This window comes from Trichosurus vulpecula, chromosome 3, assembly GCF_011100635.1.
Source record: "Trichosurus vulpecula isolate mTriVul1 chromosome 3, mTriVul1.pri, whole genome shotgun sequence".
Lineage (NCBI taxonomy): Eukaryota > Metazoa > Chordata > Mammalia > Diprotodontia > Phalangeridae > Trichosurus > Trichosurus vulpecula.
This window is the reverse complement of record NC_050575.1, coordinates 12,265,954-12,293,711: the sequence shown is the minus strand read 5'-3', so window position 1 is coordinate 12,293,711 and position 27,758 is coordinate 12,265,954. Positions and strand designations below refer to the sequence as shown.

The window sequence follows — 27,758 nt, the reverse complement described above, 5'->3', positions numbered from 1 at the left end:
TGAGTCTGTTTTCACTGCCTGTTCGTGCTCCCAGACAACTACTTGACCCTTGAGTTTTTTGTCAGGGTATGACTGCTTGTAGAGCAGAAAGTACTTTGTCCCAAGCTTTAAGGTCCAAGCACTGCTGTTTTCAGAGCTACTTCTACTCCACCGTCACTCCAGGCTCTGTCACCACAGCACTCCTCCCCCAAGAACTGCCAACCAGGACCACAATCCAGATCCAAGCAGGGCAGAGCAAGAGAATCTACCTTTGTGCCCACAAAGTGCTCCTTGCACTCCCACTCTGATCTGCTGCTAAATTCCTCCCACCATCTGAGCCAGGGACTTGGGAAGCAGCTGATACTGTAGCTCTGGAAGCAGCCTCAAGAGTTTCCTGCTGCTGCCACTGCCACCGCTGTACCACCTCTGCCAGCCCCAGGGCTGGTGACTGGACTGCTCTGACCTCAATTCCAGTTTCCTTCTAACCTGTTCTTTGGCGTTTGGGGGTTCAGAAGTCTGGTAACTGCCACAGCTCACTGATTCATGCCCCCAAGGCCTGTTCCAGCTGGCTGACTCCAGGTCTGGTCTGCCCTGGCTCGGCCCACACTGGACTGTGCTCCGCTCCCAGCACCATGTGATAGACCCTTCCCGGTGACAATCTAGGCTCTTCTGGGCTGGAGACCTGTTTCCCTCTGCTATTTTCTGGGTTCTGCAGCTCTAGAATCTGTTCAGAGCCATTTTTTACAGGTGTTTGGAGGGATCTGGAGGAGAGCTTAAGCAAGTCCCTGCTTTCCAGTTGCCATCTTGGCTCCACCCCCGTATAATAGAGATTCTTAATGGATACAAAAGCTTCTATACATATATTATTCAAACAAATAATTCCAATGTGAATATTTCCCTTTTTAATGGATAAAACTACATGCTCTGAATTCTGCTCATAACTGAATGTTAGAATAGTTTAATTTTGACTTACTTAAATTAACCCACTTTTTAAAGCATTAAAACTATTATTATCAAAGGTAACAAAAGCTTCATTTTTTACCAATCAATAGTTGATTATAGGACAAAGAGTCAATTATAAAAACTCGTAAGTCGAAGGAATACTTTCATATGTTTACTGAGAAAACATGTTTCCATAGATCTTAAACTCAGATTTGGGGGTAAAGGAATATTTGGATTTATGCTTCATGTCCAGGTTTAAACTAGATGACATCTAAGCCCCTTTCTGTTCTAAATCTCTGATTCTATGATCTTTTCTTATTCTGATAGTTTGATGCCATGTCAAAGCACATATAATTTAAAACTACTGGCCACTAGGTGGTACTATTTAGCTTTATACATTTTGGGTGTTACTTATAAGTTAGTTATAAAACTTTAATATTTATCATATGTGTTTGTTATACTTTGTCATTTGGTAAGAACTCATATTTTTTCAAAACTTTATTTTTCTGAAATTTGGGGAAGATATTCATTGCATTATTCTTTCATGTAATGTTTTCTTCAAATGCAAAATTGGAGGACTTTAGACTAATAAAGGTGATTTTAGTTTTAAATTAATTTTAATTTTAGCCAACTGATAAAAGTATATAATGTACTCAGAGGGGAGGAAAAATAGAATTGTGATCTATTTATTTAAGATGTAGTTAATATTAATTTTAAAGTAGGCCTAAGCTATATATTAGAATAAAACTGGAGAAGTGAATGGAAAACTTTGCAGATTAACTTTTACATTTCTCTATCATGTAAAAAAAAAAAATCTTTTTTTTTTTTATTTAGGAAGCATTTAATGACTGCCTATTAGCTAGATAACTTTGCCCTACTTTTGTTGGAGAGAGGGATACAAAGACATTCACCCCCTCCTCCCCCTCAACACTTTCCTACTCTATATGGAGACAGTGGTACAATGATAATATACTAGATTTGGACTTAGAAGATTTGGCCACTAGTTCTGGCACCAACATTTTAGAAATGTAACTACACAAATAATGTTATTTCTCTGTACCTTGGTACCTACCTACTTCGTTGGTTGTAAGAAAAGCAATTACTTTCTAAAACATGATCTATTATGGTTATTTACATTTCACTGGAAGACTTATATAAACAAGTCTAACAGCTTGGGAAAAATTAAAAAATACTCTATAATTCAACCACAATGTCCTACTTGTCATTCCCAAACTCCATCTGCAGTCTCCATGCTTTTGCAGTGGCTGTTGCCTATGACTGGAATGCTTTCCCTCCTCATTTTTGCCTCTTGGAATCTGTTTTCTTTCAAGATTTAGTTCAGGCATTTCTCTCTGCAGGAGTTCTTTCCTAGTTCTCTCAGCTCCTAGTGCCTTCGACTGCAAGGTTATCTAGAATTTCCTTTCTATGTACATTTCTCCCCACTACAATCCATCTTCCACTCAGATTTCAAATTGATCTTCCTAAAGCACAGGCCTGACCATATCACCTCCCTATTTAATAAACTCCAGCGGCTCCCTATTCTCTCTAGGATCAAATATAAAATCTATTTGGCATTCAAAGCTCTTTATAATTTTGCCTCCTCCTACCCTTTTCAGGCTTCTTATACCTTATCCCTACGAACTCTGGCATCCTTCCTGTTCTTACACAAGACACTTCATCTCCTGACTCAGCAGCTTCACTGCTTTCCATGCCTAGAATGCCCTCCCTCCTCTTCTCCTTCAAGTTCCAGCTAAAATGTCACCTTCTGAAGGAGCCTTTCTTAAAAGCCCCTTAATTCTAGACCTTCTCTTCCATGGATTAACTCCAGTTTATCATGTATACACAATGCCAGTAAACAGTTGTCTCCCCATTACACTGTGTACCCCTTGAGAGAGAGGGACTGGGTCTTGATGTTCTTTTCATTCCCAGTGCTTAGCACACTGGTACACTGTAGGTGCTTAATAAATGCTTAATGACTGACTGACTTGAAGGCAAGTACTGTTTCACTTCTGTCTGTGTATTCTCAGTACTTAGCACAGTACTTGGCATATATGAAGTCCTTAATCAATTACTAATTGCTTACTTTCTCAATGAATTTTCCCCATATTTGGGATATCATAAACAACTGCCTGCATCATTACCTAGAATATTGTGTAATCCAGGGCTTATTAACCTTTTTTATGCATTATGGACCTCCTTGGCAGTCTGGTAAAGCCCAATACTACTGCAGTTTGTTGCCTACATTCATAATTGAAGGAAATGTTAAATTTCATTAGAGGTTAGTGAAAATGGAGATATAATTGTTTTCCTATCTAAGTTCATGGACCTCCTGAAATCTACGTTGGGTGTCCATGGATCCTGGGTTAAAAAAATCTGGTATAAATGCTGAAGGAATGATGAGAGTGATCAGAGTAAATTATCTATTAGGATAGCTAGTACCCTAAAATACCCAGTTACTGTAGAGAGCACCACCATAATTTCAATCACCCAAGTTTGTAATGTCAATGTTATCCCTGACCTCTCTCTCTTACTTGTACCACATATATAGTCATAGGTTTAGATCTAAGCCTGAAGTAACCTGAAAGGCTGTCAAGCCTAATGACCCCTTTTACAGATGAGGAAACTGAGGCTTGGAGAGGTCAAATGACTTGCCCAAGACCACACAACTGGTAAATATGTGAGGCAGAATGTGAAAGCAGGTCTTTCTCACTCCAAGTCTAATGCTTGAGACCAAACCTTATTGATTCTATCTCCACAACATCAATCTCATACTTTCATTTCATTCTCTCTACTCACATAGTTACCATCCTAGTTTAGGTATTAATCATCTGTTCACCTGGAAATAATCTCCTATTTGTGTAACAACAATGTGGATAGCAGCTGCTGTAGGGGTGTGTAAGACCAATAACACCAGCACACAGAAGGGCTGCTAGCACAGGTTCTTTGATCTGCTTTACTAAAGAAAGCAAACTCTCTTGAATCAAACATACATATATCATTCACTTAGTTCAGGGGGAAAAGATCAGCCTTCTGAACTTCAAGGCAAATACAAACAAAAATTACAAACATCAACAGATCTTGTCTGACTCAAATCACAATTCATAGTTACCAGAGAAGCACTAACATCTTATCTGTCTGGGTTACAAAGCTGGGGGGCAGTTACAGCTTGCCCAGAGTCTCAACACTCCTTCCATGAGTGAGCCCCTGTCTCAGGGCCCCCGGGGCACTTGATTGCCTCAGTGCTGAGAAGCACTCAAACTAAGTACAGTGAAAAGTCCCCTTTTGCTGGCCATTACATTTGAAAGGCAAGACTCATCAAAGGTACTTAATTACCTCAGCATTTCAAAGGAGAAGACAACAAAAAGTCCTGCCCTGATTATCATTACATTATCTTAGGGCTGAGAAACACTCCCAGACAAAAAGATCCCATTTTACCTGCCCCATTTAAACAAAGGCCAGAATCATTAAAGGCACTTAGGAGAAGAACAGCAAAAAGCACCACCCTGATTACCATTACAGTTTGGTCTCCCTGCCTCAAGTATCTTCATGCTCCAATTCTGTTGTTGTTGTTTGGTTGTTTCAGTTGTGTCCAACTCTTTGTGACCCAATTTGGGTTTTCTTAGAAAAGACACTGGAGTGACTTGCCATTTCCTTCTCCAGTTCATTTTTTCTTTTTTTCTTTTTTCTTTTTTACAGATGAAGAAACTGAAGCAAACAGGGTTAAGTGATTGTAATAACAATTTAGATTTGAAGATCTTTCCCACCCATTAATAAGCCATGTGAACTGCTTATGTCACAGGAAGCCTAAGTCACATGTGGTGGGAAGAGTTTGCTGAGAGGAAAAGGAAAGTATGTCATGGGAAAGAGCAGACCTGTGGTGGCTGTGATTGTTGGTGGCAAGGCCCCAGGAGGGGGGCGGAAGGCTTATGGGATGGCTCAGCTCCCTGCTGTGATGTCATGTTTTATTGTTATTATAAAACATGCTGTTATTATAAAGTGGACTTACTGGTTCTGGAATTTGTTTGCTGCTTGGATGGGTCAGACTTATTGGTTTTTGGGACCTGGTTCTCTGGTATATGAATAAATGGTTTACTTCTTCTACTTTCTATACAGAGAGTTTCTTATATTTTGCAATACAGAACCACATAGGCATATTCATAATTATTGTCTATATTGCAATTATTGCCTTGCTAATATAGTGATCTGCCCAGGGTCACACAGATAGTAAGTGTCTAAGCCTGTATTTGAACTCAGGTCTTCCTGACTCTAAGCCCAGTGCTCTATCTACTGTGCCAGGTAGCCACTCCAAGGAGCTAAGATTATTTTCCTAAAGAACCAAGTCTGATCACTCAATAAGTTCTCCAGTGGTTCCCATTACTTCTAGGATCAAATATAGACTCCTTCCCTTGGCATTTAAAACTCTTCAAAAACTTGCCCTTTCCTGCCTTTCTAGTCTATTTACACATTTCTCCCCATTAAACTCTATGGTCCATCCATAAAGTCCTATTTGCTGTTCTACACATGTGACATTCCATTTCCAGTCTCTATGCCTTTGTAGTCACTTAACACCCAATACCCAAAATGTTCCCCCTCTTTATTTCTTCCCTTTGGAAATCCTGGTTTCTCTTAATACTCAGTTCAAATGCTAACCTCTACAGGAGTGCTTTCTTGTTCCTCTTGGTTGCTAATGGCTTCTTTTCCCACGTAACCTTGTATCTGATTTATATATTGCTTGTAAAAACTTCTACGTGCACCATACATGATGTCTCTTCAATTAGAAAGTGATCTTCTTGAAGGCAGGGACTGTTTTACTTTTTCTTTGTACACTCAGAACTTAGTAGAGTGTATGCCATTTAGCAGGCATTTAACAAATGCTTATTAACTGAGTGAAAACATAAAAAAATGAAAAATAACCCAGTCAGTTAAAAAAAAGTGAAGCATCTTTTTCTAACCTGCTTTTAATTTGATTACATACTATATCATTATTTTATAGGGATAGCATGTATAGAGAGCTGGTCTCTGAGTCACGAAGTCCTGGGTTCCAAGTGCCACCTCAGTGTGATTTCTAGAAATCTTCCATAAATAAGAAGTGATGTTGGGCAGTGATGGAGAGAAATGAGTGCAAGAACTGGAGTCAGAACACCTGGCTCTGACATCTACTAGCTATGCCACTCGAACTCACTAAGCATTAGTTTCTTCACGGATATGATGGATATAATAATGCTTATACTATTCATTAAGCAACAAGCATTTATTAAGCATTTACTATGTGTCATGCATATCACATCACAGGGAGTTTGTGAGAAAAGTGCTTTGTAAATCTTAAAGAATTCTTTGCATTAGCTATTATCATCATTACTTTAATACTATGAGGTTTTCACATTTAATCAATATGGGGAAGCCATCTACCAAAGAAAACTGCAAACCCTCCACATCTTAGTAGGAGATCTTTCCAAGTTGCTGTGGCCAATCTTCTGGTGATGAGCTTGCTGGTCTGATCCCTGGATGATAAGACACATGTCCCATTTTTGAGGCAATATTCAAAACCTTTCCAGCTGAAAGGAATCCACTGGAGCATGTACTCTATTAAGACTGCTTTTGAGAAACCAAGGTCACTCCAAGCCATGATGAGGAATCTAAGTAAGACTTCAGGGGATGATGATGATCAAGGTAAAAACTATGTTATTAATGACCATAATATCAGGAGAAGGTAACTCTTTTTTGGTGCAAGTATTTGAAGGCAAGTAGCCTGATCAACCTACAACAACCATGGGTAACAATTGCACAACAATTCAGTTGTTCCCAGCACCGGTAGAAAAAGAGAAACTATGTTTCAAAACAAACTTTAGGCTGCTTGAATTGTTTTTAGTCTCCTCAAGCTCATCATCCTAAAATCAAAATTTCCTAATTTAGTATACTTTTCAAAAATCTAATTAAATCCTCTTATAAAGATCTTTAATGGAAATATTTACTCACTGCATTTGCAAAAGCTGTGGGATTTCAAAGATAAAACAGAACTGAAGTCTGCACAATACAGAGATTCCTGTGGAAATCCTTAATAAGAATCAGCTGCGCAGAAAAAAGAGCCAAGTTTATAAAAACTACCCGGATCTAGATGTTTCAAAGTCCACCTTTCAAAATTTCCTTTTGAATTCAGAGAACGACTTTCAGTCACACAATACCCCATGTTAATTCATGTTTACTTGCCCATTTCAACTACACCAATATCTAAGAGGTTTCACACGGTATTTCCATCTTGTTATCATAATCCTCTGATAAGAAACACACTAATAAAGCAAGTTGTATTTAGACCACTCCAATTATTTAGCTTACTAATGAAGCATTGATACAATATACAAATAAATCATATCCAACACTCAGAAAAAGTGATAGCCAAGCTTCAAAATTTCTGCAAAAGTGGTCTATAAGTATCATCTAGGAATAAAAGTGAACACATTTATAAACATCTTTTACAGGAATATATCGAAACAGATTAGCAAAGTTGGAAATCTGACAGCTTGTGGTTTAGAGTCATAGCTTTATGACTCTGCCTTCTCTCGACATGAACATTTGAAGAAAAAAAACACATGTCTAGTCTATGTGTATGAAATCCTTTCATCAATGGTACATGTGGCTATCATTTAAAATGAGAAAGCAATTAGGCATCATCCCAGATGTACATAATGAAATTGGTCTCATCTACATAAGAAATGTGCTACAGTTATATTTATGCCAATTAAATGACATCAAAAATTCAATATTTATGCAAGCTATTAGAAATACCCCAATTTGGCTTTTATTCAATAGATACTGCTATTAGAACAAAACCTTATATGTGTTTATCATAGTCTATAAAAAAATGGTTCCAGTGGAAAAATACTAAAAAATCAAGGCTAATGGAGTTTCACCAAGAAGTCCACTATGCAGTGGTTTTTACATAATTGGACAATTTTCATTTATTTTAATTGTCAAAATTGCCATTTTCATAACATTTTGTTTTCTATAACAAATGAACATAAATTTGAATTTCTAGTATTAAACTTAAAATAATCTGTTAAATTTTACATCAAATTAGTAACAAATTAAAATAGGGTAGATGAACAATTATGGTACCCTATTTGGAAACACTGATTTAGGAAAAAAAGGCAAAGTTCTACACACTTAAGCAAATATACAGTGATGATATATATTACAACTAAAACCAGATATTTCTCTTATTAAACATATTTCTGCAGGCTGAAAATATGAGGTTTTTTAAAAAATTTGTTTGATTGGATCTTTCTTTGTTGTCAGCAGCCCGGACATAACAGAAGTCACAGATTTATAGGACCATAGGCATTAAAGTTGGAAGGGACCTTAGAGATTCATCCTTATCATTTCTGCTCTGTTCCCCCCATCCTCCAGCAAAAAACTACCCCTCTTCTGAATTTCCCTATTTCTACTGAGATAATTCTAGTCTTTTTTTCCCTTTTTGTTTTCTCTCTGGAAGAGAAAGGGAAGGATGACTGTCATTGGGGAAAATGATAGTAATGTAAAAAAAATCAATAATAACTTATTTAAAACAAAAGAATCTTTCCTGATTGTCCTAAACTGCTAAGACTCTACACCTCCCTAAACTACTTATGTTAAATTTATTCCATATAAACTTATATATGTATAGGTCACTCAGTCAATAAACATTTTTTAAAGACTTACTATGTACCTGGCACTATGCTACATACTGGGGATACAAAGAAAGGCAAAACACAACCCCTGCAATCAAGGAGCTCACAGTCTAATGAGGGAGAGAACATGGAATTGTGTGCAAACAAGATATACGTGGGATAAATTGGAAATAATGGAAGGCATGAAAATTAAGGGAAATCAGGAAAGGTTTCCTGGAGAAGGTAGAATTTTAGCTGGGATTTGCAGGAAGTCATGGAGGCCAGAAGGTAGAGATGAGGAGGGAGAGAATTCCAAACATGAGGAAGAGCCAGAGAAAACGCCTGGAAGTCAGGAGATAGAGTGCCTTAGAGTATGTAAAGGTAAGATATAAGAAAACTGGAAAGGATGAAGGGGGCCATGTTATGAATGGTTTTGAACTCCAGAGGACTTTATATTTGATCTTGATATTGACAATGGAGTGTTTCTCTTTCTTTTTTTTGGAACGGGAAAGGCAGGGCAATTGAGGTTAAGTGACTTGCCTAAGGTCACACAGCTAGGAAGTGTGTCAAGAGTCTGAGGTCAAATTTGAACTCAGGTCCTCCTGACTCCAGGGCCAGCGCTCTACTTATTGCACCACCTAGCTGCCCCAAATGGAGTGTTTCTCAAAAGAATGTAAGACCCTTAACAGTTGTTTGATTTTTGCATTTGTATTTTTAGAGCTTAGCACAGCGCCTATCACACAGTAGCCTAATAGATTCTTATTGACTTACTGATTTTTGTTTGTTTGGATTGGCTCTCTCACTGATGTAGAAAACTCCTGAAAAGGATATTCCTTCTACCAGTGTAGAATGACATCTGCTCTATAATTTGCACTCTTACAGACTGTCCTGGGACACGGGAGTGATTTGCCAGGGCCACATGGCCTAATCACTTTAGATAGGAGAAAAAAAGTTCAGAGAGATTAAGTAACCTGTCCCAAGCCAGCTTGCCGATGGGAAGAGCACACAGCCTCTGGATATTAAAGCAACTCTGATGTAGCCCCAAAATGTTATTTCTCTGATTAATCATAGGAATCAGGAGCAAAGAGGTCCCTTACCTCTCACTGTTCTTTTTACCACTAGAAGAGCTGCTGGTGGATCCTGTGCGGTGACGGTTCCCTTTGGAATCTCCATAGCTTTCCCTCCAGCCACCTGGAGATACTCGTTCACTAGAGCTGGTTCTTTTGATGGTGCTAAAAAGAGGAAGGCAAGTTATAATAAAATCTACACAAAGGGGCATCTACAACAGACTAAGTGGGTTACATTAGTTTGATTTCTGAAAGCAAGAAAGCATTAAAAAATACTATCAAATAATGATGATTGGCATTTATATGTAGGTATACAGAATGTTTTCCACCTGAACATTTAAAACATGGTGGGGCAGAGGACCGATCTGGAAATCAGAAGACCCATCTCTGCCACTTACAATTAGCTAATGATACAGTCCAAACATTAGAATGCACATGTGAACTGAACTGCTATGAACATCTGGCATGTTTGGATACTAAAGTGACCCTTACGTAATTCTTTAATTTTGTTTCTCTGATTAATCTCTTGAAAGAAGACCTTGAAATATCTTAATACTTTTTATAGGAATTAAGAGTATAAATATCCTATACTTGGCACTTTTAAACCAATAACAGAACTGCTGATAGATCCTGTGTGATCATAGTTTCTCCTTAGTTTCTACCTATTTAATTTTAAGCAAACTGCTTCATCTCTCTGGGCACCTGTTTTCTGAACTATAAAAGAAGATGTTTGGTCTGGATGATCTCCAAGGTGCCTTCCAGCTCTAAATACTAGGATGCCATTCTAAAACTCAAACTTCAGGGACATAGTGCTTTCCAGAATTCCCGTGAAAAAGATGGGTATGTAATGCCTTCTGTGTAATGACAGTAATGTTGTTATTACAGTAAAAAGCCAATGGACAGGTGAAATCCTCATTGTTTATTGAGTGGACACAATGTATATGAAATGCTACGGGAAGTTTCGGAAGAAATGTACTACCCTGAAACAACTTAACCCCTTTGTGACTATCTACCTCAAGGGGTTAAGGAAAATGCTTTATAAACATTCATATGCTACATAAATATAAATTATTATTTGCTGTTAATAATAAGCCATGTATACACTGAAGACGTATAAGGTAAACACAAATAGAATGACTAAAATGCAAACATAATCATGTAAATGTTGCATATCAATATGTAATATATTCCTTACATAAAATATATCTGTAAAGTTGGTATAGCGGAAATTATAGTTGGACTTGGAGTCAGAAGCCCTACATTTAAATTATAACTCTAAAAACATGACTCATGACTCTCAAAGCCTCATTTCCTCCATGGTATAACAGACAGACAACTGAACATAGGGAAAAGAAGACTAAGATTTAAGTCCAGTCTTGGACCCTGCTATGACCCTGAGAAAGTCACACGACTTCTCCATAACTTCTCTGGGTCTCAGTTTCATCAGTTTTAAAATGAGGAGGCTGAGCTCAATGATCTCAATGAAGTCCTTTAAAATTCTACATCTATGATCCTACCATATGTAAAATAAAGCAGTTGGAGTAAATAATCTCTAAGGTACCTTCCGGCACTCACAATCTAGAGTTTTGAGATTTCTGCTAAGGACAGCACCAACAGTAATTGAGGTTCCTGGAATTGCTGGGGTTGAGTCTAGGAAAGCTGGGAAGGCTTTACAAATAAGCGATATTTTATACACTGAGCATCTGAGGACCAGAGGGATATATCTGTGAAGAGGAGGAAGGAGGGCACTCAAGGCAAGAGGAATTAACTGTGTAATAACTCAGAGAAAGAAAGAGGTAACTTGTAAGCAAGTGATAAAGCTGGGGTGCAATACAGTTATTCACACTGGGCAGCAAGCAGGTTTCAGAAGGGACAATTGTCCCAAGCTCAGCCTAGCAGATTTTAGTAGTACTGAAACCTGTATGAGATGTAGGAAGGGTTCAACTGAACCAGCTTATCTAGGGTCATTAAGTATAAAAATAACAAAGAATACAGATTGAACTGATAGATGACCACATAATATTTGAGAGTAATGACAATCAAAAACATGCCATCTCATCACATTAAATTAAATGTAAAAATGATTATTAAATACTTACTATATGCAAAGTCCTATGCTAGGTGTTGAGGATTCAAAGATAAAAGGTGACATATGATGAAAGGAATGGATATAAACACGAGTATGATACAAATTAGAAAGTTTTACAGGTAAAGAAGAGGTCAAAGCAAAGTATTCTAGAAAATTTGAGTAGGAGAAGATCACTTTCATCTAAGGAAGATTTAGAGGAAGGAAAAGCCTTATGAAGGCAATGGCCCCTAAGTTCATTCTTGAGGGGAGAGAACAATTTCAATAGGTTAGAGACTGGTAGGGAATGTGAAAAGTGATCTTTGAACTGACATTTTAAATGCACCTCAACTTACAATTTATTAAATACTGCCTTATAGTTATTTGTGGGTATGTTGCATTTCTCCTTCTAATTTGAGCATCTTATGCTTATGGGCAAAAAATTGTATGTTTCATAGCACTTAGCAGAGAGCTATATGTAGAAGAATCACAAAATGTTAGAGTGGTCAGCGTAGTGCACGAATGAACAAAGAATGAAAATATAATGAATTTGGAATCAAACGGTATAAACTGAAATTCTTCCTTTGCCACTGTCTATACCAGTGGTGGGGAACCTGCAGCTTTGGGGTCACATGTGGCCCACTATGTCATCAACTGCAGCCCTTTGATTGAATCCAAACTTCACACAACAAATCCCCTTAATAAAAGGATTTGTTCTGTAAAACTTGGACTCAGTCCATACCCAAGGACCCAGAAGGCCACACGTGGCCCTGAGGCCACAGGGTCACACTGTGTGACCTTAGGTCGCTTAACTTCTTTGGGTCCCAACTAACTCATATGTAGAATGAATGAGCAAGATTATATGAGTTCTAAATTCTTTTAGAGTTCTAAGTCTATGATTCTATATATTATCATCCATCATCTGGTCCTATTCTACTACTCCACTAATTTGTAGATGAAAAACCTAAGACTCAGGCAGTCTAAGTCTTTAAGTAAGGTCACATGGCTAGTAAGTAGCAGAGCCAGGAACTGAACCTGGGCCTCCTGGCTCCCAGGGTCTAGTGTTCCTTCCACCACCACACATGTACCCAAAACATTTATTGAATGGATAGCTAACACTGTTTTCTTGTCACAGAAAACAGGCTTGATTTATTTTAATGTTTGAATAGAAACAGACAAGTATAAACTTTTAACAACAAATAAATGGCACCTTAAGGTTTATTTGGCATCACCCTCACAACTTTATGGGGTAGATGTCCCAAAGATCATTATCCTTATTTTAGGCATGAGGAAACTGAGGCTCAGAAAATTTAAGTGATTTGTCCATCCATGATCCACAGCTAATATGTCAGAGCAGGGAATGGACTTCAAGTCTCTTGACTACAAGCCTAGCACTTCTTCCACCACACTGCGCTTTGTTCAAGACCATAAGCTCTTTGAGAGCAAGGTCAGGTTCTTATTCTTTTTAAAACCTATATTCCCTACTACAACACTGGACACTCAAATATGATGGTTTGCCAATAAATATTTAAAACAAATATTGAGCAAGATCTGTTGAGCTCCACCAAAGAGTTTATCTAGGTTTTCTTAGATTCTAATTCGTGGTGGCATCTCCTGAGCAAACTGCCCTGAGGCAATTTCTGGTTCTAAGGAATCATAAATAGCAGGATAGGAAGAATAATGTAGTGGAAAGAGTACTGGTCTTAGAGTTGGAAGACTTGAGTTCAAATTCTGGATCTAATACTTACTAGTTGTGTGACCCTCGGCAAGTCACTTCACCTGTGTAAGCCTTGGTTTCTTCATCTGTAAAGTGAGGATAATGATACTTACATTACCTGCTTAATTGGGAAGAAAGTACTTTCTAATTTAACCTTAAAGCTCTACAGAAATGAGTTGTTATTATAGAAAAGATTGAAGAGAAATGAATTAAACTTAAGAAAAACATATAATCTGCAAAAGACTCCATAAGGTGAATCTTAGTTATAGTATACCACTGGACAAGCCACTTCTATCAGCGGAACATTAAGAATTAAAGGAGACTTTCTGAGTTAGTTTCACCAGTATTCTTGTTTGTAATAAACATTTGTTAATTCACAGGAAATCTGAGAATTGTAGCAAATGTTTACTATTTAAAACTCTAAACTATATCTTGTAGATAAAAATGATATTTAGCTATTTTATAATCATGAAAAATCAATATATAATACCTAAGAAATTTAATAGGGAATATTAATATTATTATTAAGTTAATATCACTTGTAATTTTTGTAGCATATAGGAAAAAAAACCTTTATTTTGATAGCTGCATTTAAAATTTCTTAAACAGTAAAGGTTAATACTTAGGACAGCTATGTGATGAAATAGTTCATTAAGGGCTACTTCAAATTACTGAATTAAAAGGTAAAGAAAATCTAAAGAGCTAGGAGGTAAAACTACCATACATCTAATAAGCCCTCACCTTGGAGTTGTTTTATTCAGTTTACATGCACTGAGAAGACTCACAGATCTGTTTAATCTATGTTCAAGAGGCACAGAAACAAAGCAGAAATAAAGTAAGTAACACTATAAAAAGGTGAGAGGTACAAATAAATTCCAGTAACACAAAACACAAACATGAAAACAAAAAGAATTGGCCTGAATTCACAGACTTAAATATGATCCACCATATTAATGCAATACAAATACATTTTTATCATGCAAACACCTGCATTAAAATGTTCAAGGCACCCTCCCCCCTCCAATCTTTTGGAAACAAAATAACAGCTTTTTGCAATTGAAGTCTCCTGCAAATCAAAAAGGATTTGTTAAATCTCAAAGTTAAGAATAGAAAATCAAGCTTCAAGAGAGGACATCTTAGACAAAGGTAGCAAGTAAGAAGTATTATAGGAAGCCAAATCAAATAAATGGCAGGGAATATCAGAAAAGCTATTTTCCCTATGGAAAGCAAGAGGGTGAACTGTCATTTTCTTTTTTTTAGTAGAAGCATAGGTATGTGAAAAATTTCAGATTAATGGAATAAATTTCCATTAGTGTTTTAAAGTAAAGTATTTTTGCTACAGAAACTTGGAGAAAACATCCCTCCTCACAAAAACTAATTTTCTAAAGGCCTGAATATATAACTTCTTGTACTTATTACAATATTTTATGTTACATAATAATAATACAATTGGCACTTACACAGCTTTTTAAGTGTTGCACAAAGTGCTTTATAAATGAGGCTTATAAGAGTTTAAGTGACTTGTGCAGGGTCACGAGTTAGTCTGAAATGGCATTGGAACTCAGATCTCCATGACTCCAACTCCAGGGTTCTATCCACTTCAACAATAACACCACAATTAGAGAGTGCTTTCAGGTTCACAAAACATTTTCTTTAGAACAGCTTTGTGAGATGAAGGGTACAAGAATTACTTTCATACAGATAACCATGTCTAGAGTAGTAAAATGACATTTCCAATGTCAAATGATGTTGGAACTGAGATTGGAACCTGCCTCACTTGACTCCAAAGTCCAGTGCTCTTTTTGCCATATCACACTGTTATATGTGTATCAATTTTCAAGGATTTTGCCAATTCAGAACAGCCTATGTCACACAGTGGATAGAGATCTGGGTCTAAACTTTAAACCTGGCCTCATGAACCTGAGCAAGCGACTTTGCCTCTGTTTCCTCAACTGAAAATGTAGATAATAATAGCACCTACCTTGCAAGGCTTTTATCAAATGAAATAATATTTATAAAGATCACTTAGCACAGTGCCTGGCACATATGGGTGTTATATAAATGCTTATTCCATTCCTCTTCCTTCCCTTAAATGTTATACATAAAAATAAATTATAATACCAACAAAAGAGAAGCTAACTACCAGAAGATAGAGGAAAATTCTTACTTACAAACCATAATGAACATTATATGAAACACTATATCTTTCATTCTGATAATTTTGAATCAAAATCTGTATTTCCAAAACTCTTAGAAAAATATCTCAAACTTTCATAACTGGAAATTGAAAACATAAAACAGTATTGTTAATGTATTTTTGCTTAATTTGAAGATCTTCTCATCCATTAATAGCCCCATGTGACCTGCTTAAGTCATGGGGAAGCCTGAATCACATAAGCCTGGGTCGTGAGGGTTGTTTGTCATGCCCTTTGACCATGAACAGGGGTATATATACTCTGAGGTTAGCATTCTGCTTTGGGGCTCACTCATAGGAAGAGTGTTCATGTGATGTAGCCAGATGAGATTTTGGGTGGCCATTACGAAGCCCCCTGGCTTTGAAAACCCAAATGTTGATGCTTCTCTCTCTAGTTACTATGTATGTATTGCTTTTGGTCAGACAGAAGCCCTGTCTGTTGATTTGTGTTATTTTCTCTGTTTGTAATTTCTGTTTGTATTTGCTCTGAAGTTCAGGGTGCTGACTTTTCCCCTGAATTAAGTGAATGGTATATATGTTTGATTAAAGTAAGATTGTTGATCCCTTTTAAGTTGCTTTCCTTTAGAAAAGCAGATCAAAGAACCTCCGCTAGCAGCACTCTGGTGTGCTGTTGTTATTGATCTTACATACCCACAGCAGCTGCAAGCAACACTGTTGTTACAAAAAACTAAAGCTAAAACTTGATAAACTGTTAAATTAAGGCAATAGGCCATTTTCCAAGTTTTCAGCAAAAAAGAGGAACCTGATTTTGTTGTTAATAAAAGCAGTGGTAATTGGCACTAGTGTCAAACAATGAGATTATTTTCCTAAAGTATCAAGGATTGATCTTAGGCTTGTATCAAGGGCTTTTCTTATCTAGCACGTATCTAAGGATGTGCCTATGGCAGTAAGATCATAGATTTAGAACTGGAGAACCTCAGAGAACACCCCTCATTTTCCAGATAAGGAAACCGACCCCTAGAGAGATTCAATGCCTGTTCAAGGTCCCAGAAAGTAAGGGTCAGAAGAAGGATCTGAAGCCCAGCTCTTCCACTTTGCATTTTGGGTCTTCCCATTGTACCACACTGTTTCCCAAGCCAAATGATTTAGCAGAAAGCCTCGTTCCTCTAGAGAATTGTACGAGAAATTCTGATAAGAAACTCACAGGGTGTGTTGGTAAGCAAAATGGGCTCTTAGCACTTAGTTCAACCAAGAGCCCTTGAAGAGTTTGGCTTTTGTTTCCTTTGAGTAATTCAGTGTATTTCATTGAGCCTTACTAGGTGCTAAGTCCCAGGCCCAAATCCCTATTCGGTGTAAAACCTATGTGGGTGTGGTTTGGTAACTAAGGTGGGGCCCAAGGTGGGGCTAACTCAGGGGAGGGCCTAGTTTTCACATGAGTTTGAGTGACACATCTGGGACAGCAGAGGCTTTTAGACCATGTGGGTTTAAGTCCCCTCTCTGTGACAATTCTAGGTCACATGAGTGAGTTGCATGTGTGACTCACCCCTGACGCTGAAAAATATATAAAACCAGGGATTGGCTTTCTCTACTTTGGAACTCTTACCCACAGCAGTGGTGGCGCGCGTGACTCTGGGCCAGCCCTCGTTATGAGCTCCCGGGCTGAACCTAGATGTTGGTAACTATGAATCCGTATTTGGTCTGACTGTCCATGTTTGTATTTTGCTCTGAAGTTCAGGGTGCTGACTTTTTCCCCTGAACTAAGTGAATTATATTTGTATGCTGAATTAAAGTAAGCTTGTCAACCCCTTAACGTTGCTTTCCTTAGTTAAGCAGATCAAAAGAACCTGTGCTTTTGCAGTGTGCTGGTAGCGTTCTTGTTGTTGGGGTTGTGTTGGTCTTTCACCCCCACAGCAGCTGCTAGCTGGATTGCTGAAACATAGGGCTATACTGCCAATCTTTTCAGCCCAAAGAGAGGAACTGAGAATTCTATATTATTACTCTGACACACATATTGAGATAGACACATGCAGATTTTAATGTTCCCTGTGCCTGATTCCCTCCCTCCTGGAATCACAGGATTGGAAAAATCCTCAGAAGCCATCTAGTCTAACACCTTTCTGAATAGGAGTCCCCTTTACGAACTCTTTCCAAATTATCTAAAAGATCTGCTTGAAAATATCCAAAAACAGAGAGTCCATTACACCTGCAGTAATCCGTTCTAGTTTTAAGAAAGTTAGTCTTTACAGAGTTTTAAAATCTGTCTCTAATTGCCACCCACTGTTCCTAATTCTATCCTGTAGTAAAGCAGAAAAAATCTAATCCCTCCTTCCACATGACAGTCCTTCAAATACTTAAAAACAATTTTCACATTCCATCTAAGATTCCTCTTGTCCAGACTAAACATCCCAATTGGTATGGCATGGTTCTCAATAATGTCACCATGCTGGCTGCTCATATGGCATCCAGAACTGAACCATAACATTCCAGATACAGTCTGACTAAGAGAAGGAGCTAGTGCTCCCTTACACTGTGCCTCTACTAAATCCTATTAATTTTTTTTTAAAAATACCACACTCTGATCTTGCTCACATTGAGCTTAAAGTCCACTTCATACTGCTGGTATTTTTCATGCAAGTTGATATCTTGCATTGTCAAGAGATACCTGACACACTCTCTCCTTGCGTGGTTGGCCATGGAGTAGAAAGAGTGCTAGACTTGGTCAGAAGATTCTGAGTTCAAGTCCTGGCTTTACCTTTAAATTACCTTGGGCAGTTTTTTTAATTGGACCATTCATTTAATTTCTCCATGCCTTGGATTCCCCACATATAAAATGGGGATTATAATATACGTATTATATTATAGGATTCTTGGAGGAAAATACTTTGTAAATCTTTAAGCTATGTAATGCTTCTATTTATGTAGCTCCTTGAGGATAGGGATTGTTTTATTTTTGCCATTTGTCTTTGTATCAAGGATAGTGCCTGGCATATAGCAGGCTTTAAAAAATGCTTCTGATTGCTTCATTGCAATAAATGCAGTAAAAATAAACTTACTCATATTAACACACAGTCTGATGGGCAATCCATTTAGTAATTCAACCAGCATATGTAGCTGGGACAGAAGCTATAAACAAACAATGAGTGGAGCCTAGAAGTAAAGAGGAAGAGAGGAAGATGGATTGCCTTTAAGAAAGTGGCATAGAACTTCCATGATTCCAAGCTTGTTCTTGACACCAAGATCCATTTTTAAACACCATTATTCTCCAAGAAATGTGGCTTCGCAGACAGAAGCTACTCTTGGCACCAGACAGATCTGAGTTCACATTCTGGCCCTTTTATCTCTACCAAATATTATCTCATTAGATTTACCCCCATTCTTCTAACCTATAGATGTACTTAGATTCTAATACAGTCATTTAATGCATTAGCTATCTTTCCAATCTTTATCATTTACAAAATTATCAAATTCAAATGTGGTAAGCCTGGTATCTATGGATGTCTCAATTAGAATCATTGATACAAATGCTTAACAACACAGGATTAAGGACAAGTCAAGACAGATCCCTGGTGGCACCATTTAGAAGACCTTTCAGGATGATATCGATCAACATATTAAGAACTACTCTTTGGGTCAAGTTATTCAACCAGTTTTGAATTCAATTATTCAATTCATCTTACCCACATGTAAAAGATAACAGACCTGTTGATTCAGATCCATCTTTAAAGCCCAAATTATATGCCTCCTCCTACATGAAGCCTTTTTTGATCTCTATCCTCACTCCTGCCTTCTCTATAATGACCTTTTCCTCGGGGACTTCACATAGCACATTCCACCTCTCTACACACTCTATAACACTCTTAATAGTTCGTTATGTGTACTTGGGGCAATTAAGTGGCAGTGGATGGAGTGCTGGCCCTGGAGCCAGGAAGACCTCAGTTAAACTTCAGCCTCAGATACTTATTAGTTGTGTGACCCTGGGCAAGTCACTTAACCTTGTTTGCCTCAGTTTCCTCATCTGTAAAATGAACTCGAGAAGGAAATGGCAAACTACTCTAGTATCTTTGCCAAGAAAACCCCAAATGGGGTCACAAAGAATCAGACATGACTGAACAACAACAATAATTTGTATATCATTCTATGAGAGCAGGGACTGTATCCTTCATGCACTGACTAAACGTTTCTTCAATAAAGTGACTCTTGAAAATATTCACAAGCCAAATTTAACATCTATTTTTCAAAATAATTTAAAAAATTTTAAAAAACCCTTTCATTAGTGAAGTAATTTGGAAACAACAACAAAAAAGACAAATGGAATATTTTGGTTTTTCTATAGTTACATGATCTGACTTAATAATTCTCACAAGCTGAACTTTTGGTTGGTTGTCTCAAAAAGAAATTTAACATACTATTTCATACTCTTTATAGATCTGCTGTTTTTTTTTAGAGAATGCTATCTTTTGTATCAGTTTCTTCTTTATCCTCTAGTCGTATAGTTTTGCACTATGGTGATGTTTTATTTCTAAGCTGTGAGAATGACTGATTTTCTCTTTTTTAAAATAGAAAAGCCAATGGATATGCTATTCTATAGACTGTGTCAACATCCCCACTGAGCAAGGTATGACCTGCAGTATCTTCCCCGGGATTTTTTCCTTTTGACTAATGGAAACAACATCTTCCCAAGGATACCAAGTCAAATCCAGGTCACAATTGGCAACACAAAGCACAACCACCGTGCCCTGGACTGTTTCCAAATGGATTTTTTTTCACAAGCACTAAAGAAAACATTGAAGATAAAGCATGCATGCATGCACACACTTGGCGTCTACTAGAGTACTCCAGTACAGAAAAATTATAGCAAGCAAGTGCATTAATATATTTTAAATGCTTTGGGCAATAGTATAAATTAATCCTAACATCCAAAATGCATATGCTGTTTCTTGCCATATTCTAAATATCAACCACAATAAGGCAATTTAGGTCAAGAACAATCATCTGATCCATTTTTCTCTAATTCTTTAAGGGAGTTAACTGTAGAATTCCATAAAGCTAATAGTAGTAAATTATTTGTTTTTTCCTAGTTTCAGAAAAGTTGGGAACTCAAATCAAAGAAAGTCCCAGAGAAGTCAGTGAAAACAAAGAAAATAAAAATTTACTATTTGAAAACTAAGCATCTTGGATATACAGATTTTTGAAGAGTTTGGATTGTAATTAATTTCTACTTCTCTTCTAGAGTTATATACAAATAAACATAATACAAAATAATATATGAATGTCATGACCTTAAATAGCCAACCAGTAAGGTCTATGAGAGTAGGGGCTATAACTAAGCTAAACTTTGTATTTCACTCCATACCTACGTACAGTGTTCTACAAATGAAGGCATAGTTTTCATTGAGTTTACAAACTGAATCCTTTGTTTCTTTCTTGGTTTAAAATTGTTTAGTGTTACTATAGGCAATTAATATATCAAGAAGGATCTATGATAAAGTGAAAAGAATAGCGGATTTGAAATCCAAAGACCTAGCTCGAAGACTCCCTCAGCCATTATGGATTACATAAAATAATATATGTGAATTGCCTTGTATACTGTAAGATGCTACATGAATGTTAGCTTTCTATCTTTCTAATCTACTGACAACAGCATTTTAGAACTAGAAAAGTACCACAGAGGCCTATCATGCCAGATTAAATAAAATTTATTATTGTCTTAAAAAAGTCTTTTGTATCAATCTTTAAAATCTTTATGAAGAAAAAATTAAATATACTTAAAGTATTATTATTATTTATTTTTTATTTAAATATAATTCATTTTCCTTTATAGTATGGCACAATGGAAAGAATCACGGACTTGTAGCCTGAGGAGCTTGGTTTGACTTCCACCACTATCACTTACCACCAGTGTCACCTTGAGTATGTTACTTTCTCTTTCTGGGCCTTAGTTTCCTTTTAAGAAAAATGAGGAAGGTGGTTGATATCACCAATCAGGTCCTTTTTCAACTTTCAATCTATTATCCTATGACTAATTTTGCTAAAAGTGTTTATGATTAACAGATGCTAATGTAGTTTAAAGAGAACTATGCAGTAAGACTAATATAATAGTCTGTATGCACTATGCATGTATCCTATTTGATTTATGGCCACAGCCACTGTCTGTTCTCTTAGGGTCTGATTGATTCTTTTTTGCAAATTTGCCTCTTGGGCTAGCTATTTGTTTGAAGTCTTTGCTTAAAGGGAATCACCTAATTCTACCTGCTGCAAGCAAGACTGGTCCAGATGCCACAGTTTTTCCCTTAAGTAAATAGCTAGGTCACATTACTTACTATAGTAGTCTACAAGAGCTCATGTGTGACAATGACAGTACAGATTTTTTTAATGTTTAAATATCACCAAACTTGTATTCTAATCAACTTCATTTTATCTAAACTTTGTATTCTCCCCACAACAAAACACAATGCTCTGTACACAGAGAATATTTTAATAAACGTTTGTTCAGCTGAATTTATATTTACGTAGTAGCACTGAGCAGAAAATGTTTAATAGTAAAGAATCCCTATCCTCACAGCCCAAAGGAAAGGACAGAAAGAGAAAATCTCCTGCTGATAATACCTAAGTCTTTAAAAAAGCACAAAACACTGAAGGAATGCATGTAGGATAAGAATTCACTAGGCTCAACAAAAATTTCAGGAAAAACTGGATATCAGTCTGACAGAAATTAAGTTTACACAAGGGTTTCTTAGCCTGGGGTCTATGAACTTTTGAAAAAATATTTTGGTGACTATTTCAACATAATCAGTTTCCTTTTTAATCCTATGTACTCTATTCATTTAAAAACATTATTTTAGGAAGGGGCCCATAAGCTTCTCCAGATTACCAAAGGGGTCCACGACAAAAAAAAAGCTAAAAACTTCTGGTTTTGGATCAATATCTCACACTACATATCAAACTCAATCTGGATATGTTCTTAATATTAAATGTCATGCCCTAAAAATTTAGAAGAGAAGCAGATCAAGTACCTTCCTCAAGTATAGCTAGGGGGTGACTTATTAACCAAAGAAAGAATAAAGGCAATCATAAAACATAAAATATACCTCAATTACGTGAGATTTAAAAGCTTTCACATGAATAAAAATGATGCAACCAGGAACTGAATTATATAAAAATGAAGCAGCTGAAGAGGAAAAAACTATTTTTAATCAAATATCTCTGATAAAAGTCTATCAGACTTTTGTATCAGATATCCTAAACATAAAGGTAGCTAAGAGAAATAAATAAAAACAAAAGCCATTCCCTGATAAGTGATCAAAGCATATATATTTCTCAAAAGAAGAAATGCAAACTATTAATGATGATACGAAATAAGACTCCAAATCACTAATAAGAGACATGAACATCGAAACAATGCTGAGATCTCACCATGCTCCCAGCAAATTGGGAGAGATTATGAAATATGGAAGTAGTGAACGGTGAAGGGGATGTGGAAAGATAGGCACACTAATTCACTAGTGCTGGATCTGTGTTTTGGTCCAACCATTTTGGAAATCAATTAGGAATTATGTGAGAAAAAGAGACTAGAATGTCCATACCCTTCACCCAGAGATTCCTATGCCAGGCATAAACCTGAAGAAGGTCAATTATAAACAGAAATATACACCAAAATATTTATACTACTACTTTCTTTAGTAGCAAAGCCCTAGAAATCCATTAGGTATTCATCTGTTGGGCAATAGCTAAATAAGTTGTGGTATGTTAATATGATGTAATATGTGAATGTTATGAGAAATTACAAATCTGATTATTACTTATAATTTTTTTTAAATTTAATTTATTTAATATATTTAGTTTTCAGCATTGATTTTCACAAGAGTTTGAATTACAAATTTTCTCCCCATTTCTACCCTCCTGCCCACTCCAAGAGGGCATATATTCTGGTTACCCCATTCCCCAGTCAGCCCTCCCTTCTGTCACCCCACTCCCCTCCCATTCCCTTTTCCCTTACTTTCTTGCAGGGCAAGATAAATTTCTATGCCCCATTGCCTGTGTATCTTATTTCCTAGGTGCATGTAAAAACTTTTTTTTTTGAACATCTGTTTTTTAAAACTTTGAGTTCCAAATTCTCTCCCCTCTTCCCTCCCCAACCACCCTCCCTAAGAAGGTAAGCAATTCAACATAGACCACATGCATATCATTACATAAAACCCTTCCACAATATTCATGTTGTGAAAGACTAACTATATTTTGCTTCTTCTTAACTTATGCCCCTTTATTCAATTTTCTCCCTTGACCCTGTCCCTTTTCGAAAGTGTTTGTTTTTGATTACCTCCTCCCCCATCTGCCCTCCCTTCTATTGTCCCCCCTTTTTATCTTCTTCCTCCTTCTTTCCTGTGGGGTAAGATACCCAATTGAGTGTGTATATTATTCCCTCCTCAGGTCAAATCTGATGAGAGCAAGATTCACTCATTCCCTCTCACCTGCCCCCTCTTCCCTTCCTACAGAACTGCTTTTTCTTGCCACTTTTATGCGAGATAATTTACCCCATTCTATCTCTCCCTTTCTCCCTCCCTCATCCCTTAATTTGATTTTATATTTTTAGATCTCATCCCTTCATATTTAACTCACCCTGTGCCCTCTGTCTATCTATCTATACACACACACAGGTGTGTATATATATATGTATATATATATATATATACACATATATACACACCTACACATACATACATATACATATACGTACATACGTACGTACATATATGTGTGTGTGTATATATACATATATACAAATGTGTGTGTATATATACATATATACAAATGTGTGTGTGTATATATGTGTGTGTGTGTGTGTGTGTGTGTGTGTGTGTGTGTGTAAATATACACACACGTATATTCCCTTCAGCTAACCTAATACTGAGGTCTCATGAATCTTTCCATGTAGGAATGTAAACAAAACAGTTCAACTTTAGTAAGTCCCTTGCGATTTTTCTTTCTTGTTCGCCTTTTCATGCTTCTCTTGATTCTTGTGTTTGAAAGTCAAACTTTCTTTTCAGCTCTGGTCTTTTCACTGAGAAAGCTTGAAAGTCCTCCATTTTATTGAAAGTCTATATTTTGCCTTGGAGCATGATACTCAGCTTTGCTGGGTAGGTGATTCTTTGTTTTAATCCTAGCTCCATTGACCTCCGGAATATCACATTCCAAGCCCTTTGATCCCTTAATGTAGAAGCTGCTAGATCTCGGGTTAATCTGATTATCTTTTCACAATACTCAAATTGTTTCTTTCTGGTTGCTTGTAGTACTTTCTCCTTGATCTGGGAGCTCTGGAATTTGGCGACAATATTCCTAGGAGTTTTCTTTTGGGGATCTTTTTGAGGAGGCGATCGATGGATTCTTTCAATTTCTATTTTGCCCTGTGGCTCTAGAATATCAGGGCAGTTCTCCTTGATAATTTCTTGAAAGATGATATCTAGGTTCTTTTTTTGATCATGGCTTTCAGGTAGTCCAATAATTTTTAAATTATCTCTCCTGGATCTATTTTCTAAGTTAGTGGTTTTTCCAAAGAGATATTTCACATTGTCTTCCACTTTTTAATTCCTCTGGTTCTGTTTTACAATATCTTGATTTCTCATAAAGTCACTAGCTTCCACTTGCTCCAATGTAATTTTTAAGGTAGTATTTTCTTCAGTGGTCTTTTGGACCTCCTTTTCCAATTGGCTAATTCTGCCTTTCAAAGCATTCTTCTCCTCATTGGCTTTTTGGAGCCCTTTTGCCATTTGAATTAGTCTATTTTTTAAGGTATTGTTTTTTCAGTATTTTTTTAGGTCTCCTTTAGCAAGTCATTGACTTGTTTTTCATGGTTTTCTCGCATCCTTCTCATTTCTCTTCCCAATCTTTCTTCTACTTCTCTAACTTGTTTTTCTAAGTCCTTTTCTGAGCTCTTCCACGGCCTGAGACCAGTTCATGTTTTTCTTGGAGGCTTCTGATGTAGGCTCTTTGACTTTGTTGACTTCTTCTGGCTGCATGTTTTGGTCTTCTTTGTCACCAAAGAAAGATTCCAAAGTCTGAGACTGAATCTGGGTGTGTTTTCACTGCCTGGCCATGTTCCCAGCCAACTTACTTGACCCTTGAGTTTTTCGTTGGGGTATGACTGCTTGTAGAGTAAAGAGTACTTTGTTCCTAGCTTGAGGGGATGCACTGTTGTTTTCAGAGCTATTTCTATATAGCCAGCTCTGCCACACCTGTACTACTCTTCCCCCCAAAACCACCAGCCTGGACCTGACTCAGATCTTAAGCAGGCTCTGCACTCCTGCTCTGATCTGCCACTTAATTCCTCCCACCAGGTGGGCCTAGGGCCAGAAGCAACTGCAGCTGTAGTTCTGTAGCTGCACCACCCCCACTGCCCCGGGGTGGTGGCTGAACCACCAACTCCTATCACTCTGTTCCCCGCAGCTTTTCCCACTAACCTGCTTTGTTGTCTTTGGTGTTTGTGGGTTGAGAAGTCTGGTAACTGCCACAGCTCACTGATTCAGGGCACTAGGGCTTGTTCTGCCTGATTCCTGGTATGGTTGGTCCTGCTGCTGCCCACGCTGGGCTCTGTTCTCCTCCATTCCCAGCTCCGTGCATGACAGACCTCACCCAGCGACCATCCAGGCTGTCCTGGGTTGGAACCCTGCTTCCCTCTGCTATTTTGTGGGTTCTACAGTTCTAGAATTTGTTCAGAGCCATTTTTTACAGGTTTTTGGAGGTACCAGGTGGGGAGCTCACGCAAGTCCCTGCTTTCCAGCCTCCATCTTGGCTCCTCCTCCCTCGATTTTACTTTTCAATGAGATTTTCTCCAATTATATTCTGATTTTCCTTAACCAGTTCCCTGATTTTTTTTTACCTTTTAAAGATTTGTTTTCCTCATTGAATTTTTTTCCATTTTTTTCTTTTACCTCCTTAATTTTGTTTTTAAAGTCCTCCTTGAGTTCTTCCAATAATACTTTTAGGTCTGGAGACCAGTTCACTTTCCCTTTTGAGGTTTCAGATGTGGGTGTAGTATACATGCTGTCCTCTTCTAAAATGGTATTTTAATCATCCTTGTCTCCATAATATGAATCTATCATCTTTGAAAGCTTCTTGCTATTCCTTTTCACAGTGGTTTTTTTTTTCCCCTCCTGGTTTCTGAATTGGATCTCTGCTCCTGGTACTCAGGGGGCTCCGTCCCAAGTTTCTTGTGTTGGGATCTACCTTTATGGGCTATGGCCTCTGGTTTTGGGCGGCATGGGGGAGGGGTGGTCTGACTGCTGCGGGGTCTCCTCTTCCCCAGAACTGTTCTACAGAATGGGTGGTCTCATCTCTTGTCTGTTCTGGTGTCTGCCACTTCCCCTGGCTGTGAAAAGCCAAGTCTGGGTTCCTGGCATTGATGTTAGTTAGCTCCACCCCCTGGGGCTCAGTTACTCTCATTGTTCTGCTTAGGGCTGCTGGGACACCTCTCCTCCTGCACTAGTCTCCTTCCACCACCACAGGAAGGGCCCTCTCACCCACTTCTCTCACTACTGAAGCCCCCCTTCTGGCTCCTCTGTTTCTCCTGAGGTTTTATTCTCTGGGTTTATTCAAGGGAGGGATATGAGCCGTTTTACCTGTACATCCTGGCTACAGGGAATCCAAGAAGGTGAGTTTCAAACCTTTAGACTGTGGGTTGGAGGCCTCTGGGCTAGCTGCTCCCGCGGCTGCAGGATCTGCACTCCGACTGTACTCCCATCCTGGGCTGAGAGGCCTGGGGCTTGATCATGGCTGTAGCTGGTACTTCTGTCCTGGGCCTGTTCCTGCTCTGGCGTTTCGCTCACCCAGAGCTCTCCCAGGCCCACAGGCTGGCCGGATTCCTCTGCCATTCACAGTTGGTTTGGTCTGGTGCCCTTGCGTTTGCCTGGGGTTGGAGGCCTCGGGGTTAGCTGCTCCCGCAGCTTCAGGCTCTGCGCTCCTGTCCTGGGCTGAGAGGCCTGGGGCTTGATCAGGCCGTAGCCAGTACTTCCTCCCTGGGCCTGTTCCTGCTCTGGCTTTCGCTCACCAGCGTGCTGGCTGGATTCCTCTGCTGTTCCCGGTTGGTTTGGTCTGGTGCTGGATCCATGTTCCTGATGCTCCTACCCCTCTCAGTCTACTAGTGGCTTCTAACTCTCTCAAATCTACTCAGATTCACTTTTTTAGGTTTATCTGACAG

At 38.0% G+C, this 27,758-nt stretch overlaps 1 protein-coding gene across 7 annotated transcripts in view; it reads right to left on the bottom strand.

Moving 5' to 3' along the window:
• Positions 1–27,758, bottom strand: part of EML1 (EMAP like 1) — a 312,714-nt gene that overhangs the window by 111,616 nt on the left and 173,340 nt on the right. For 4 of the 7 annotated variants that reach the window (XM_036750594.1, XM_036750593.1, XM_036750592.1 and 1 more), the window contains exons 4-5: positions 14,155–14,211; positions 9,662–9,796 (exon numbers count right to left, since the gene is read on the bottom strand). In XM_036750594.1, coding sequence (XP_036606489.1) covers positions 9,662–9,796; positions 14,155–14,211 — 192 coding nt within the window. The remainder of the gene's footprint in view (positions 1–9,661; positions 9,797–14,154; positions 14,212–27,758) is intronic. The other 3 variants (XM_036750598.1, XM_036750596.1, XM_036750595.1) reach the window with 1 other exon arrangement.